Source organism: Poecilia reticulata, chromosome 15, assembly GCF_904066995.2.
Source record: "Poecilia reticulata chromosome 15, P_reticulata-male-v2, whole genome shotgun sequence".
In the NCBI taxonomy this organism is placed as follows: domain Eukaryota; kingdom Metazoa; phylum Chordata; class Actinopteri; order Cyprinodontiformes; family Poeciliidae; genus Poecilia; species Poecilia reticulata.
This window is the reverse complement of record NC_088844.1, coordinates 30,375,277-30,392,776: the sequence shown is the minus strand read 5'-3', so window position 1 is coordinate 30,392,776 and position 17,500 is coordinate 30,375,277. Positions and strand designations below refer to the sequence as shown.

The 17,500-nt window shown below is 48.1% G+C and overlaps 1 protein-coding gene across 1 annotated transcript in view; it reads left to right on the top strand.

Moving 5' to 3' along the window:
- Window positions 1–17,500, top strand: part of slc30a6 (solute carrier family 30 member 6) — a 69,657-nt gene that overhangs the window by 7,153 nt on the left and 45,004 nt on the right. Inside the window, exons 4-5 of the mRNA XM_008430455.3 lie at window positions 1,910–1,994; window positions 17,413–17,455. Of these exons, the coding sequence (XP_008428677.1) occupies window positions 1,910–1,994; window positions 17,413–17,455 (128 nt within the window). The remainder of the gene's footprint in view (window positions 1–1,909; window positions 1,995–17,412; window positions 17,456–17,500) is intronic.

Here is a 17,500-nt window from a genome sequence, read left to right as displayed (position 1 = left end):
CTGGAGAAATCTGAGGTTAAATGAGGACAAAACGAGCGTAAGCAGAGAAAACGTGTGGATAAAATCAGGAGTAAAAACAAGAAATAAGAACCAGAAAAAAACTAAAATAAAGCAAGGAATAAATCAGGTTAAAATCAGCATGAAGTGAGATAAAAATCAGTGTTAAAAAGGAAAATAAAACCAGGAAGTAAGTCAGAACCAGAAGCCTCTCCTCCTTCCTGTCTGAACACCTGTTTGCTCCAGAGATGCACAGACTCAAGAAAAAGTCCATTTACTAAAAGAACAACACAGTCTGAGCCGTAATGAAACAAAACTGTACAAAAAAATATAATTTAAGAGAAAACCTTCTTTGTCCTTAAAGTCTGTCTGTCCAGAACTCCTCTGGTTGCACTTTTAGCTTCACCTGATTCACATTCAGTAAAAAACGATCAGTCCTGTTTTGTTGTGCATTTATTGATCGGTTAATAGAGGAACTGCCCCGTCGTCTGTGAATCCCTGTGGATGGAAACAGTTTTCCTGTCAGGTTCAACGTATTTCAGGTTTAAACGGATCCAGCTGAAACGCTGAGTCTTAAATAAACCACTGAGTCGCTTTTTCATTCCAGATCCCAGATTTCTGGGTCTTACAGCTGCAGGTTTAGTGATCTGATGAGTGCGGAGTAAATCTGTAGAACCTGCAGATGCATGTTTTCCTGCGCTGCAGCCGTTTCCAGTGTGACCTTCCCCTGGGCTGCAGCTGCTGCAGCAGCTGCTGCTGCAGCCACGAACTGAGTCAGAGCGCAGCTGACATGTTCAGACACACTCACCTCTCCTTCAGTCAGGATTCACCTAGACCTGCTGAGAGAGGCCGGACCGGGCCGGGCGGATCGGACCGGACTGGACCGGATCGGACCAGACTGGACTGGGCTGTACCGGGCCGGGTGGACCGGATCGGACCAGACTGTGTCTAACCTGCAGCTCTGAGCCGACCCGCTGCAGGGCTGATGGAGGTTCTGCTGAGGTTCTTTGTAGAACAGCAGCTGAATGGATCTCAGAGCAGAAAACCTTTGAATCACCATCTGTCCTGCTAAAATCATAAATTAATTCTCCTTTTAAGGGTTTGATGTTTGAATCTGACTGGAAAATAAAACTTTTATCTCCTCGTTATAAAAAACCAAGATCTTTGGTTCTGAGAGAGAAAATGAGAAGAGGTTTAGTGGTTTTGTGCTCCTTGGATAAAGTGAAGGTAAAGATAGTGAAGCTGGATTATTGGCTTATTCCAGTCTGAGCTGGGATTTCCCAGGACGGTTCGGTCCGTCCTGAAACGGACTTATTCTGTTGCCTTTGCCATCCATCTGGACCAGAACCCTTAAATACTCTGTTCTCCATGGAGGTCCAAACAAAGACCAGCCTGGGAATCAGCATGTTTTTATCATGTCTTGCTGTTTAACCGCCTGATTACATAAAACTGAATCCAACAGAAAAACATTTTAAAACACATTTTTAACCAAACTGTTGAAAAGCTCTGCAGCTGTTTTTACATCTATTTTATGTCGAGTTTTAAAATACTGTTTGGTTTTGAAAAGCTCATATAGACAGCAGGTGGAAAAACAGGAATCACCATGGCAACTGGTGATTTACATTTCCTGGTATTAGATTTTCAAAATAAAGCCAACAGGTACTAAAATAAAACTAACTTGTCTAACAGAAGGAAATGTTTCTTTTTTTTGCTCCGTATTTGTGGATCATTTTAAATTTTGAAGGTGTAAAATGTTAACTTTGAATAGTTTTAACAAACGTTTTTGGCTTCTAATTGTATGTTTTCATTAAATTTAGTTAAATCTGGTTGCTTTGTGGGTCTGGACCAACAGGCTGAGGCGTTTTGCTCCTCATGTTTCTCATTTCTTCTGTTTGCTTTCTGTCACTTTCAGTCGTGGAGGATCCTGCTGTTTGGAGCGCTCAACCTGCTGTGCACCGGCTGTCTGCTGATGTGGTGCAGCTCCACCAACAGCATGGGTGAGCACAGCGACCCGCACAGACCCAAACCGAGTCAAACCGAGTCACACAGACCCGCACAGACCCAAACCGAGTCAAACCGAGTCACACAGACCCGCACAGACCCACACAGACCCGCACAGACCCAAACCGAGTCAAACCGAGTCACACAGACCCAAACCGAGTCACACAGACCCACACAGACCCACACAGACCCACACAGACCCGCACAGACCCAAACCGAGTCAAACCGACCCACACAGACCCAAACCGAGTCAAACCGAGTCACACAGACCCACACCGACCCACACAGACAGACCCACACCGACCCACACAGACCCACACAGACCCACACCGACCCACACAGACCCACACAGACCCACACCGACCCACACCGACCCACACAGACCCACACAGACCCACACAGACCCACACAGACCCACACCGACCCACACAGACCCACACAGACCCACACAGACCCACACAGACCCAAACCGAGTCACACAGACCCACACAGACCCACACAGACCCACACAGACCCACACAGACCCACACTGACCCACACAGACCCAAACCGAGTCACACAGACCCACACAGACCCACACAGACCCACACTGACCCACTGTACAGCGACCAGCAGACAGACGCAGGCCGTCTGACATACCGGCTCTGACAGAATCGTCCTCTTTGAGACGTTAACCGGTGCAGAAACCTGTCCACACACAGTAAACACAGATTGACAGCCTCACATCTAGATGTGTGTGTGTGTGTGTGTGTGTGTGTGTGTGTGTGTGTGTGTGTGTGTGTGTGTGTGTGTGTGTGTGTGTGCAGCTGTAAACACACACTGTGAACGGGTCTCAGGGAGGTCTGTGTGCGGCGGCGCCCGGTCCGATCCCTCTGCCTCTCAGCGGGGAAACGCTGCTGCTGTTCTGGTCGGTTCAGTCAGACGAGGCAGCAGCTCTTTTTACCTTTGATCCGTCACATCGATGGAGAACAGGAAGAACATCAGAACAAACGGGTTCACACGTCTGTCGCGCTTCGGTTCCCTCCCCAGTTTAGTCTTGCAGAAAGTATTCACACCTGTTGAACTATTTCATGTCTTACTGGGATATAAAACAGTTCATCTTAAATTAGAGCTGGAAGGTGAACAGTAAATGTTATTTAAACAACTTTTACATCATAATTCTGCTTCAGACGAATCCGGACGATAAATCTGGACATAATCGATGTCTGAAAATGATGATGAAGCGATGAAAGCAGTGAACGCATCACATCCCAACCAACCGACCACTCCTGGCCCAACATCCAAACAGAACCGGGTCAGAACCGGCTCAGAAGCTGAGGCCAATGCTCCACTAAAGGCCGTTGCTGTTAGCAGTTAGCTTCCTGTTTATCAGCTTCCTGCTGACCATGCTGCTGCTCTCAGCATCTTTAAAACTCATCCAGAGACGGCGGCCATCTTTACCGCTGTGGCGGCCATCTTTACAGCTGCGGCGGCCATCTTTACAGCTGCGGCGGCCATCTTTACAGCTGCGGCGGCCATCTTTACAGCTGCGGCGGCCATCTTTACCGCTGCGGCGGCCATCTTTACCGCTGTGGCGGCCATCTTTACCGCTGCGGCGGCCATCTTTGCTGCTGCGTCGGCCATTTTTGCTGCTGCGGTGGCCATTTTTACCACTCTGGTGGCCATCTTTACCGCTGTGGCAGCCATCTTTACCGCTGCGGCGGCCATCTTTACCGCTGTGGCGGCCATCTTTACAGCTGTGGCGGCCATCTTTACAGCTGCGGCGGCCATCTTTACAGCTGCGGCGGCCATCTTTACAGCTGCGGCGGCCATCTTTACAGCTGCGGCGGCCATCTTTACTGCTGTGGCGGCCATCTTTACCGCTGTAAACGGAGCGCTGCTGGGTAACAGCTTCGTTCTTCTTCTGCCATGTGGGTCACCTTAGGGGCGTAAGCCGTTCACTCAGAAGTCTGACTGCGTTCGCATTTAGTCGCAGGAACGACTGTGCAAAAGATCTGAACTGAGCGCAAAGATCTGCTGAGTGAAGGTGAACTCTCCGTGCCTGCAGGGGGCGCTGTAACTCCTTTGTTCCAGTGTTTGTCTCCAAAGCTGTTCATTGATAGTTTTTCAGTCGTGTTTAATTCTGCAGCCAAAGCAGCTGATCAATAATTATCTTGGTTTCAAGTTTCAAAGTGTCTGAAAATTCCCCTGAACATTTTTTTCTGCCTCCTCCGAGATGAAAAACACGACAGTTATGAAGTGAAAGCAGTGAGAAGTGTTGTGTTGGTGGTGAGGTGTGTTTGTGTGCATCAGAGGGTGACTGAGCTGTAAACATGCGGCTCTCGCTGCTGCCTGTCTGAGAGCAGCGGCCTGCTGCAGCCAGACGGCGTGTTTGTGCTCGGCCACCAACCCGAGACCCGCTCAGGGACCGCGCCGCTCTGGAAAAACGCTGCCATGAAGAGAACAGCAGGCCACCCGATCCCTGCACAAAGCAAATGCTGCAGAAAAACACGCAGACAGACGCTGGCGGGCGGCGTCGGGTGTCGCGCTCGCAGGAAGTGGAGAACCGGGGATCGAACGGCTGGGAGAAGGAGACACCGCTGTCGATACTCAGGATGGATGAGACGCTTCAGGAGGCTGCTGATCTACCTGTGTTACCTACACACACCTACACACACACACACACACACACACACACACACGCCTCTGATGAAGCTTTTAACTGTTTAGATAACCGAACTGTTTAATTTCAGTTTAAATCTATTTATTTCCTCCTCATTGTTTATGAAACTGGAAACTCAGATTTTCCAGATGATCAGTGAACGCAACAGACGATACTCTGATTCTTCACTGCTCCTAGTTTTATTAGACTTTGATTAAATATGATGAAAATACCGTAAAAATATAATTATACTTATGCAACAGAGGGTGAAGCTAACAAAAGTTCAGTTGTTGTTATTATTATTATTGTTGTTGTTGTTGTTGTTCCTGTCAGAACACAGAAGGTTTTCTGTTTTACCTGGTTTTGGTTTTTACTAATTTTTCCGGTTTATTTTCTGACTGCAGTTTCTGCTGAATGATTCCAGTTTTTTTACAATTTTACAAAAATTATGAAAAATACTTTACTTCCTTATTCAAGCAGGGGTTTGGGTGACAGGAGCTTTAAAGGTTCAGATTAACACCTGAACATGAGATCATAACGATAAATCAGTCCTGCTGACAGAAACTACAACAGTGGAGCCATTTTTGTAGTTTTCTTCTTCTTCTTCTTCTAAATTAGTTGTAGAGTTTGTTCTTCCTGGTTTCTGGGACTGAGGTTCAGATGCTTGGACTCATTTAAAGCTTTGATTAGTTTGACCTGAACAGACCAGAGGATGACATCAGAACCGGTCCAACTCAGAACCGGCACAGAAACTGAAGGTTTCCTACAGTTGACCTGGAATTATCTCCGGATTGGGAATGTTTCCATTCAGACATGAGATATGTGGAGATATGGTGAAAAAATTGGCTCTGAAAGTTTTCCTGAACTGGTCTGTTGGGTCAATCAATCAGTGAACTGATTTCTGACAATCTATGATTTTGTTCTCTTGTTGTTTATAGTTGGAAGCTTTTTTTACAGTTGGGATGTGAATTACGAGACGTTTCCTGCAGCTCACCACCTCGTCTTGATTCTTTCTTTGAAATGAGGGCAGGCCTTTCCAGATGGGGCTAAACGAGTCTTCAGCCAAATGAAATGCACATCTGGTAGAATTAGCTCTATGTCTAATTTCACAGTTATTAGTCGGTTCAGAAATCTTTTCTAGTAATTTGCTGCAGTTTGTTGTTCTTTCCTCGATGCATGCGGGTCTGTTGGGAGCGCCGGAACGCGCTCGTCCAGCGCCTCCAGTGAATTTCCGCCTGTAGTTTAAATGAAGCAGAAGTCCGTCCCCACAGAGAGACACACATTCGTCGGGTTTTCTCTCTTTCACACTCACACTAACGTCCTCTCTGACCTCCCCTTTGCAAGTCTAATGCCATGCTCCAGAGCAACTGCTCCTCTGACGCGCTCAGAGCGCCGTGCATGCAGCCCTGCTTACATAGAAACACACACTCTTTGGCCTCATTAGCCCATGACTAACGGCTTAACAGACGCTCTGCAAACCGAGTACACTTGATGCATCCTTTACGGGACGGGGGAGGTTGGCTCGGCGGACCACGGAGGCTGTCGAAAGAGATAATCGGAGCGCTGCTTATCCGTACTCACTGTTCCTAATGTCATTTCCCTTCTGTGTTTGTTACTTAAGAAGCCCAGCAGCAGCAACAGATTGGAGTTTCCACCCCTCTCAGTGACGGTGGGTGGAACCGACAGTGTTTACACAGGTTTTCTAAGCAGATTTATGAAGCGAAGCAGAGATTCACACACTGACACAGTTTCTCATGACTTGACAGTTCAGCTCTCAGAGCAGTTGACCTTCACACTTCCTTCTCACAGTCGTGATGCAAACAGTGGTTCTGAAAGGTCCAGGTGTCAGTCTAGGGTTCGTTCACACCAGTCATGTTCAGTCTGCTTTATTCCAACTTCAGTCCGTTGGTACAGAAAGTCCAGATCGTTTGGGGAGGAGTGAACTCTGGCGCGGTTCAGTGAGAACGAGAACCACAGCTGCTGGAAATAATAAATGTTGCAACTTTGGTGCCCAATCAGATGACGTCCACTGGGCTGTCAGGTGGGAAACGCCTTCAGGAGCTGATTGAAAAAGTGGCAGGACCATCTGAGCTTCATCAACCTGCCACACACATGAAGGAAATGTTTGGAGGACATTTGTTCTGGTTCTTCAGAAATCCATTCACCTGCATAGAAGAATTTTTTAGGATTCCCAAGGCAGACTTTTGGAAATCTGGAGGGTTTCGGAGTAGAGGGGCTGCAATGAAGCGTCTTCTGTCCGAGGAAACCTGAACTCCTGCCAGGACAGCAGAATCCGTCCAGAAGGATTTCTTCACTCTGTTGTTTCCTGCTTCTGGTTGTTTTGGATACCTGAAGAAGCAAAAGCTGTGAAGATGCTAATCCATGAATCCGGGTGCTTCTGATCCGAGAGGCTTTGCCTCAGTGCTACCCAAGAACGGATAAAGAGTTGGATCAAAACCCAACAGGAACATCGTTCAGCTGTCCAGGGACCGTTTGGTGATCATCTGAGAAATCAAATGTGCAACACGTCACAAGACTCAAAGGAAACAACTGGGTTAAATATCAGATCTTGGACGGTTGGGACTCTCCACAGGTCTGAAGCCCACTGATCACCTGTGGTCACTTCTCTGGAGAAACAGAACCGACCGGATCTCCTCTGAGCACTGAGAAGATGAGGATGAAGCATCGTCAGTCCGAACCTGGACCAGAATCAGGAAGGCATTATTCAGAAGATACAGAGGAGATCCTGGTCACATGGCTGCGAGAACAAGCCCACATCATCACCCTTCTCCTCCGTGCTCAACAGCTGCTACGTTGTGCTTGGTCTGGTCCAAACATGTATCTGTGGATTGCAGGCGGGTTTGGGTCCAGACACAGAGCAGGTGTCTGTAAAGGTTTGGTTTGAGGGAAATGAGGCTCCACTGTTCAGCTCATCACTGCAGATCAAACCTGATTTCTGCTCAGACTGAATGGACAAGCAGACGCTCCTGACCTCACGGGTTAACAGCAGGTTCTGGTTTAATCTTATTAAACAGAACCAACCATGACTTTGCACTCCTCTAGCAGCTTAGCTGAGCTTTGAACAGGTGTTGCCGCTGCGTGCTTCTTAAAGCTCTGGTTCTGTTTACGTCTTGTCGTTTAAGCGGAACGTTTCTGGCTCTGCTCCTGAAACACCATCTAATACTTTGTGCTTCATAAAAGAAGCCATGTTGGAGTCAATCCCCCACTCGGCGCTCCCCCCTCACCCCACTGACCTCCGGCTGGAAGACTAATGCTGTGATTGCAGCAACTGACGCGTACAAAGCCTCATATGTGCGCGTCATATGAGGCTTTGTGCGCATCGTATGACGCAAACAATGTGGGCTTGTTTTCCGTACCGTACCCTGGACCCATTAGCTTACGACTTCAGGCTTAGCATGTATGGAAATAAACACATACACAGGCACGCACACATATAGCAGTGCTGTCCCAGTATGCTCTATAGGAAGTGGTGAGACTGTTGAGCCGAGAAATGTTCAAGCTGTTTTTCATCCAGACCCTAAAGGAGCCACTAACTGGTACCACCTATAGAAATGTTTGCTTTTGGACCAAACTGGGTCTCATGTTGGTGTCATTAACCCAAATCTTTATATCCATCGAGATGATCATCGCTCCTCAGGATGGTTGGTCTGTATCCAGGTTCTGCACCAGTTGGGGGTGATGAGGATAATGTCTGCCATATTACTGGCATGTTGGCTGTTAATTCCTTAGGCCTGAAGTATAACAATCCTCCAAATCTCTCAGCTAAGCATAACTGAGCTAAAGTTTGTCTTGCAGTATATGGTGCTGTACTGAACCATGCTGACAGGTTTTCAGCTCATTGGAGTCTGGGAGCTGCTCGGACGACAACCTGACCAAAAGGTGTTTTTCCCTCTTTGCAAATGGGAATGCTGACGGGATTTACCGGCGATCCAGCATCTGGTAGAAAGAGAAGGCTCCACTTCATCAAGCTCCAGCTGTCGGCCAGTTGTTCTGACATTTGAGTCTACAGAGAGTTAACAGTCGGCTCAATGACTGCAAGGCATGCTGGTCCGGTAGCCACCAAACCACCAGCCTGCCACCACCATGCCTGAGAGCTGGTTGGCCTTCTTTACGCTGAAGCGCTGATTGGCGTTCCCTGGTTGTGCTGAGTGTTACGGCTGAACATTTCCAGTTTGAGGCGTTTCGGGTGTTTGGTATCGCTGGTCTGTTGTCGACCCAATCGGCTCCAGATGAGAGAGGATCCACAGTACGGCTGAACCACAGGTTGGAATCGGCTGCATCATGTTTTCCTTGTGAACATGTCTGCTGAATATTTTTATGACATTGCAGTGCGTTCAGGTCTTTCTGTTATTTGGTGGCTGGTTCTGTGCTGACCTGGTTAATAAGGTCTAACTTGTTCATTGGATTTAGTTTTAGTTCGTTTGGACTTAGATGTAGCATATTCTTCACATGCTCCACTGAAACCCTAGAATCAGCCACATCGTGTTGACTTCATGCGAACTTCGTATCTCCCTGTTCCAAGTCGATCTTCATACAAGCTTTTCTACTAAAACACCTTTTCTTTTAAGTTGTTTGTGTGACAAGGAAACGTTCTCTGGCAGAGGCGGAAAACTGTGAGCGTAAAGGTAATGGGACCGAAAATGGACGGAGTTGGGTTTCGTTAAAGTTCTGCTCGTGTGTTCAGTGAAGCTGGATTTAAATTCAGCTGTGTGTGTATTTAGTTTGGCGGGTGAAACAGCTGATGCCTTTACTTTGTTAAAGCTGGAAACCGATCCGGTCATCCGCTGCACAATTTGATCCAAGAGGAGCCGCGCTCGCTCAGAAGGTTCTGTAGAATCATCACCAGATTGTGTTTCAGCAGCAGTGCAACAGCAGCGCTGCCTGACCAGCGTCAGGAAACACACATGGACACACGAGCCAACTTTTAATGGCGTAGACTCCCGGCTGCTGGCCCGCAGCATGATTCCTTCCTACGGACCGGTGCTGAGCAAAGGGACGGCCGTTATATTTCTTCCCACAGGATCAGCGTCCTGACTGAGGTGATGTTCTTTTACGGCCCGTCTTCGCTGTGGCTGTACACGTCTCCGTCTCTTTAATATTTCATCCGATCGGCTGTACGATTCCCTCTGAACGACGCTCCCGGTTTGAGTGTTTCTCAGAGAAACCAGGTCAAGTGTCTCTTCCACAGACGAATAAACACACCTCCTCCTCCTCCTCCTCCTCCTCCTCCTCTGCTCCCCCTTTGCTTTACATTTCTCCTCCCTGTCCTCTTTACTCGGAGCGTACCACCCAAGGATGATGTCTTCTTTGTGACAGTTCCTGTTAGAATAAAAGCCATGTTGTGGTTTCTTGGTGAGGACACGACTGTGAATTTTTATGTTAGTCATGTTTTGCATTGGAGCAATGTTTGTATGCATATCCATTAGTTTGTTTGTTTGTCATCGAGACACGGCTCAGTGCACACGGCTGATCTATGAGTGTGTGTATGTGGGTGTGTGTTGTCCTCGGGCCTTGAGTGTTCCTGTGTGTCAGAACACAGCTGGTGAAGCTTTCCTTCCCACGGGGCCCTTCGGTACACCCAACACACACTCACACTGTGTGTGTGCGCGATCAGCTCCTCTTACTCCCTGAACAGCCCCTGCATCTGCTTCTCGCTCGGTAGGACTGGATCTCCTGAAGAGGCTGATGATGTGTGTGCAGAGGAACACGTCTCCAAATAAGACGGACACAACTGTTCAGTTAAACAGATAAATAAACATCAACTCTTTACCTTTAAGAATCTTCATCTCCTCAAGAAGCTGGAAACCTGCAGATTAATATCTAGTTGAAGTTTTCTTGGCTGATTGGAGACAAACACATTGAGGCTGCATCCCCACCAGCTGTTTAGTTTGTTTTACTCCAACTCCAGTCCGTTTGGGCAGAAAGTCCGGTCTGTTTGCCCAGAAAGTCCGGTCCGTTTGGGCAGAAAGTCCGGTACGTTTGGGCAGAAAGTCCGGTCCGTTTGGGCAGAAAGTCCGGTTCGGTTGGGCAGAAAGTCCGGTTCGTTTGGGCAGAAAGTCCGGTTCGTTTGGGCAGAAAGTCCGGTTCGGTTGGGCAGAAAGTCCGGTCTGTTTGCCCAGAAAGTCCGGTTCGTTTGGGCAGAAAGTCCGGTTTGTTTGGGCAGAAATTCCGGTCCGTTTGCTCAGAAAGTCCGGTCCGTTTGCTCAGAAAGTCTGGTTTGTTTGGGCAGAAAGTCCGGTTCGTTTGGGCAGAAAGTCCGGTTCGTTTGGGCAGAAAGTCCGGTTCGTTTGGGCAGAAAGTCCGGTTCGTTTGGGCAGAAAGTCCGGTTTGTTTGGGCAGAAAGTCCGGTTTGTTTGGGCAGAAATTCCGGTCCGTTTGCTCAGAAAGTCCGGTCCGTTTGCTCAGAAAGTCCGGTCCGTTTGCTCAGAAAGTCCGGTCCGTTTGCCCAGAAAGTCCGGTCCGTTTGGGCAGAAAGTCCGGTTCGTTTGGGCAGAAAGTCTGGTTCGTTTGGGCAGAAAGTCCGGTTCGTTTGGGCAGAAAGTCCGGTTCGTTTGGGCAGAAAGTCCGGTTCGTTTGGGCAGAAAGTCCGGTTTGTTTGGGCAGAAATTCCGGTCTGTTTGCTCAGAAAGTCCGGTCCGTTTGCTCAGAAAGTCCGGTCCGTTTGCCCAGAAAGTCCGGTCCGTTTGGGCAGAAAGTCCGGTTCGTTTGGGCAGAAAGTCTGGTTTGTTTGGGCAGAAAGTCCGGTCCGTTTGGGCAGAAAGTCCGGTTCGTTTGGGCAGAAAGTCCGGTCCGTTTGGGCAGAAAGTCCGGTTCGTTTGGGCAGAAAGTCCGGTTTGTTTGGGCAGAAAGTCCGGTTCGTTTGGGCAGAAAGTCCGGTTCGTTTGGGCAGAAAGTCCGGTTCGTTTGGGCAGAAAGTCCGGTTCGTTTGGGCAGAAAGTCCGGTTTGTTTGGGCAGAAATTCCGGTCCGTTTGCTCAGAAAGTCCGGTCCGTTTGCTCAGAAAGTCCGATCCGTTTGCCCAGAAAGTCCGGTCCGTTTGCTCAGAAAGTCCGGTCCGTTTGCCCAGAAAGTCCGGTCCGTTTGGGCAGAAAGTCCGGTTCGTTTGGACAGAAAGTCCGGTCCGTTTGCCCAGAAAGTCCGGTCTGTTTGCCCAGAAAGTCCGGTTCGTTTGGGCAGGTGTGAATGTGCCATCAAACTCTGATGCAGACCAAGAAAACAAACTTTGTTCTGACTACGAACCGAGGTCTCAGTTTGGTTGAAGTGGTGTTGTATATGTGAACACCAAGTGGATCAGAGACCACTCCTAAAGCAGGAAGCAGACTACAGCGCAAGGCATTCTGGGTAAATACAACCAAAACAACACTAGCAGAGAAATGACTCGTGGTTTTTTGTTAAACAGAAATCCTCCAACCGCTAAAATCCTCCATCTTGTTTCCATCTGGTGAAGAAGGAAGTTGCTCTCAGCGTCTTCAGAGGTTTTTGTGTCGTTTCCTTCAGTGGTTCTTGGTGCAGCGCCCCCACAGGCCAGGAGGGGAACAGGTTGGTTTGACTCAGAGCCGCAGCAGCTGGAGGTGGAGCAGATGATGGAGTTTTAGTCTTCAGTCAAACAGAATCTACTGGACTTTCAGTTGGATGGACACCCATGAGGCTCCCACACACCCCACTGTCTGTCCGTGTTCGTTGAACCACCTGGACTCTGCATTCGCTGTCAATGGACAGGCCAGTTTTCATTGCGGATTGTACTGATTTCCTGGACTTCTGGACAAATTCCTTCATTTCCCACTGTTTCAGCCATGACTAACGGAAAGAGATCATTATGTGGCACTGAGTATTAATACGCATCATGGTAGTAAAACGTTTATTCTGGACCAGTAAAGGACCAGTTAAACCAGACTGACCAACGTTCTGAGGTTCAGTAGAAACCAGACCGAAGGAGAGTCCCGTCTCTCCACAGAGGGTCGTTATTTAACACGAGCTGCTTTAACAAACCAGGACTCTGGGCAGTACTTTGGTCTTAATGGACGATGTTACATTGATCCTAACAAGCTCAGGGGGACTTCAGGGTCATAGGTCACGGCTCAGGGGGTCAGCAGACTGGGTGGAGCAGGTTGGGCGGTTAATGTGTCCCAACAGATGCCCGAGATCAGAGTCTCTGTTTCACCACATAAATGGATGCAATGGAGCTTCGGTCCGGTTTCATATCGACTGAGGATGACATGATGATGAGTGTGTGTGTGTGTGTGTGTGTGTGTGTGTGTGTGTGTGTGTGTGTGTGTGTGTGTGTGTTGAGTCAGTCATGTTCTTCAGTTTTAAACATGTAGAGAAAAGCTCTTGTTTGCTGTTGTGACCCGTCATGTTGTATCTTTGCTGGTATCAGGGAGTCTGTCAGGAGGTTCGGTTCTGTCTGGCCGCCCTTCAGGTCCAGTTTCAGGTTTCTTTCTAAACAATCAGCACTTTGCGTCTCTTCATCTCTGTCCTCCTCCTCTTCCTCGTCCTTGGGGATCCTCGTCACCGCAGCAGTTGAGACGTTCGATAGAAGCTTTTAGTTTACATCTGCACATCACAAGAGCTGACCCGACACCGCGGGCCGCTCTGTGGGTCTCAGCTTACTGTTTACCGGAACCGATGCCACGAAGCTCTGTTTGCTGTGGTTAGCACTTCCTCCCCCTCTGTGTTTCTGATTCCCTCTTCATCTGTGACCCGGTTCATAAGACGACGGACCCTGAACTAGTGATGGCCGGAATATAAAAACACTTCATCACTGCTGCTTCCTGGTTTGGATCAGTTTGTGCAAAAATAAGCTATTTTTAGACCAAACCGGATGCTGCTGATCAGATTCAGCTGATTAAATGATCATCAGTGTGAGCACTGCTGTAAAATCAGGAGATGTGGCGTTTTGCTGCAGCAGTGGCCTTAAAGAAGCATCTGTTGCTGTCCATCAATCTGGGAAGGTCCAAACTGTTTGAGTCCATCGAGAAAAGAGGAAAACATCTCAGACTGTCTTCAGAGGACAGAAGATTCAGCTCAGCGTCGGAGTGTGAAGTTCAGGGAAACGTCTCTGCAGGCCTCCTGGTTGGAAGGGAAGATGGAGGAAACCAGACCTCAGCACCAACAGACCAGACCAGCTGTCCTGCACGGTGGTGGAGGGCTCATGGTTCTGGAACAGGAATGCAGGCTCCTCTGTACACCAAAGTTTTATTTAACCAAAGTCCATCTGTCCGTCAGCTGACGCTTGGACCAAACTGGGAGAGACGTAAATACAACAGAATATCTGAAAGCAAAACGAATCCTTCAGCTTTACAGAAACCAGAAACCTGCTTGTGCCTCAGATTTACGGCCGTTCAAAAACTCAAACCCGGGATTTTTCTATGTAAAACTAAAATCTACTTATTGCATTAAAATGTTTGACCAGTAGGAGGCGCTGGGTGGATCAGCTGGCAGACGCTGTGGTTCTGGGTTCGATTCCTGACCCACATGCTGCATGTCTTCCTTCTCTCTCCTCCCCGTTTCCTGTACATTAAATACCATGAGGACCTAAATAAGTGTCCAAATGAATGCGTTACAGTAATATATTTATAACCAACCATAACGACAATATTAATATTGACATCGACCCAGATTTTCCTATCAGTGGATCCATGAATACAATCATTTCCCATCCAGTGATCAGTGAATGAAGCTCCTTCCTCAGCTGACAGAGCAGATGTGGGTAAAACCAGCCTGAGCGTCTGCAGGCTGGTCTCCATGTTCCTGTTACGTACCATGGTCCTGGATGTTTGGGCTGCTCATGTGCAGACAGCATTAAATATTCATACTCTCCTTCTCCTTCTGGCTTTCTCCTTCCCTCTCTCTATTGAATATTCGTTCACCTCTCAGCAGGTTAATCTTTCAGAAGAAGTCAGATTTGCAGGAAATCTGGGGATAAAATGGTGGTCAGGATTAGAAAAGCAGATGGTTAGAGAGTATTTTGCCTGAACTCTCCATCGATCGTCTCTGGAAACAAAGATGCATAGTTTCTTTTCATTGTGCGTGTGTGTGTGTGTGTGTGTGTGTGTGTGTGTGTGTGTGTGTGTGTGTGTGTGTGTGTGTGTGTGTGTGTGTGGGCATCATAAAATGTGTGTGTTTCCTGTCTTCAGTTTAGTTTTCTGCCATCTGTGAGTTGTAGATGACGAGCGTCTCGCCGGCTGTTTGTTGCTCCGGTGTCACTTCCACTCGTCCTCTGGGTGTCAGTGTTTGTAAGCTGGAGTCGTATGGAGAACCTGAGCCGGATCGGGTGTGTGTGTGCGTGTGTGTGTGTGCGTGTGTGTGTGTGTGTGTGTGTGTGTGTGTGTGTGTGTGTGTGTGTGTGTGTGTGTGTGTGTGTGTGTGTGTGTGTGTGTGTGTGTGTGTGTGTGTGTGTGTGTGTGTGTGTGTGTGTGTGTGTGTGTGAGAGAGTGTGTGTGTGAGAGAGACTGTATGTAAAACTATCCCAGCACAGCGAGGGGAAATTGTAACCCGTCCATTGATTGGACCCGGCCTGTTTCAGGGTCACTGTGATGTCAGCGTTTGTATTATTATTGCTTTTATTGTCTGCAGCTTTTAATTCAACACAACACAATGACATCAAACCTCATTGATCCCTGTGGAGACATGAGCTGCAGCAGATCAAAATAACAGGCGGATGCAGCGGCTCTGAACAACATGAAGACGTAAAACGATCCTTCTGGTCTGGAAACCTGGCGAATCAGGAGTTATGATGTTTTGCTTTTCTCCTGACAAAATCTCACATGTATCAAACCACAGAATATGACCACAGCAGCAGCCTGGTGAAAGCAGGAAGTCAGCCATGTAACGTCTGAGAAGCCATCAGGCAGATTTCTGAGGTTTGGATGAGGACCAGAGTCCGACAGCCGTCAGGTCTTGGAACAGGGACTCATCTGAAGTAGCTTTTGAGATCAGCTTCTGATAAAACTACTCTCTCTTCCCTGGTTGGTTCACACCAAGCGAGTAAACATGACAAATTCACATTTTATTTTTCTTCTTTGGTTTTTGCGGCGTCTTAAAGTTCACTCTAAATGTTCATGCTGATTGGATGGAAACTGATTTCTCATCATAACTCTGAATATTGTCCCTCAGAGTTTCTGATGGTGTCCATATTTAGATTTTTAAAACATATTTTATGGTTGAAACCAGTTTTAAAAGTTTCAAACACCAAGGTACGGACAGCAGACACGTTTTCTGTAAATCTTTGGCTCGTCTCTGTTCAGGCCTGAATCATTTTCCAGTAACAATCTGGGTTTCCTGCCACGTTTACCTGCCTGTGGTTCTGATCCGGTTCAATGATTTAACCAGAGGAACTGGACTGAGACCCGTTAGTTACTCTGGTTCTTCAGGAAAGTTGGGTCCTGTCACCGTGGTAACAGGTCAGGTTCAGGCTCGTTGATGGCGACTGGTTCTCCAGCTCTGAAGCTGTTTCTATCAGTTTTCCATCAGTTGCTCTGTTCCTCTCGTCTCCTGGTTGTCTCCTTCCTCCACGCTGCCGCTCCTCTTCATCAGTTAGCCAGACTCTCACACTCTTTCTCACTCATTCACTTCTGCTCTGTCAGTCTGTCCGTCCACATGTCCATCATCCTGTCTCCTGCCTTCTCACCTCTCTCTCTCTCTGCCTCGATGTTTCCATCCATCCGTCTCCCCCCCAGCCTGTCGCTCTGCCGCTCTCCGCCCCCTCTGTCAGGCTCTGTGCCGCGGGCCTCTCTGTCAGGAGGATTACAGGGCGTCAGGTTGGCCAACATGGACTCTTTTAGTGGGGAAACAAAATGTTCCTCTCAGCACAAAGCCGCTCTAATCCTGCCTCCTCTTCCCCCACGGCACAGCCTGATTACAGAAAGCTGGTTGGCCGGCATTAAGACAGACAGACAGACAGACAGACAGACAGACAGGCCGGAAGACGGACGTTTCTGCAGACAGACGGGCTGAAAGATTGACAGATGGACAGGCAGGTTTGCTGTATTTAAGCCAAGCTGGACTCGTTGTTTGGTTGGTTAACAGACTGATTAGTTTCTGGTTTACTCACCAACTTACCGAACCACCAGCTTCCCTGCTGCTCTCTACTAACTGACTCAGATAAAACTGATCCAGACTCTTTGGGTTTCGCCTGACCAGCTGCGGCCCGTCAGAACCAAACGTTAGTCTGGCCCTCTCCGTGGTCTCAGCTCCTTCAGCTCCTCCTCCTCACACATCACCTCTCTGTGAAGCCGCTCAGCATCTTTCATCACAAAATGTGGGAAGCCAGATTATCTAGATTCAAATCTACTTGACGCTATTGGTTGTTGTTTTCCAAGCAGCCAATCTAGGAGCCAATCGTTTTCCTTTCTGCTGATTGTCTGGATCGCAGAGCGTAGAGATCAGGGAGCCTGTGTGAGTCAAGATGGTGCATATATTTGGTGCTTGACGTTTTAAAATAGGAGGCTATAAATTATTTCAGAGGGAGTCTCAAGTATTTGTGCAGTTGATGTGTTTGTGCCCAGCAGTGGCCAGACCAGCGATCCACACAAACATCAGATTTAATGGTTCAAACCATCCTGTGAAGAAGGAATCACCGTTTCCACCCAGCAGCTTCAGCCTGAGGATCATAATACAGACTCACACAGACCAGCTTCAGTCTTACGTTTTATAGAAATGTAAATGCTTCTGCGGATGTGATCCCTGGTTCTCCATCAGTGTTCGATGCTCTCTGGGTTTTACTGACGTGTTTCTGTTTTCTGGTCTTTACAGCTTTAACTGCCTACACATATCTCACCATCTTCGACCTGTTCAGGTGAGTCCCGGGTCATTAGGGTGGGTCTGGGTCAGAGGTGACCCT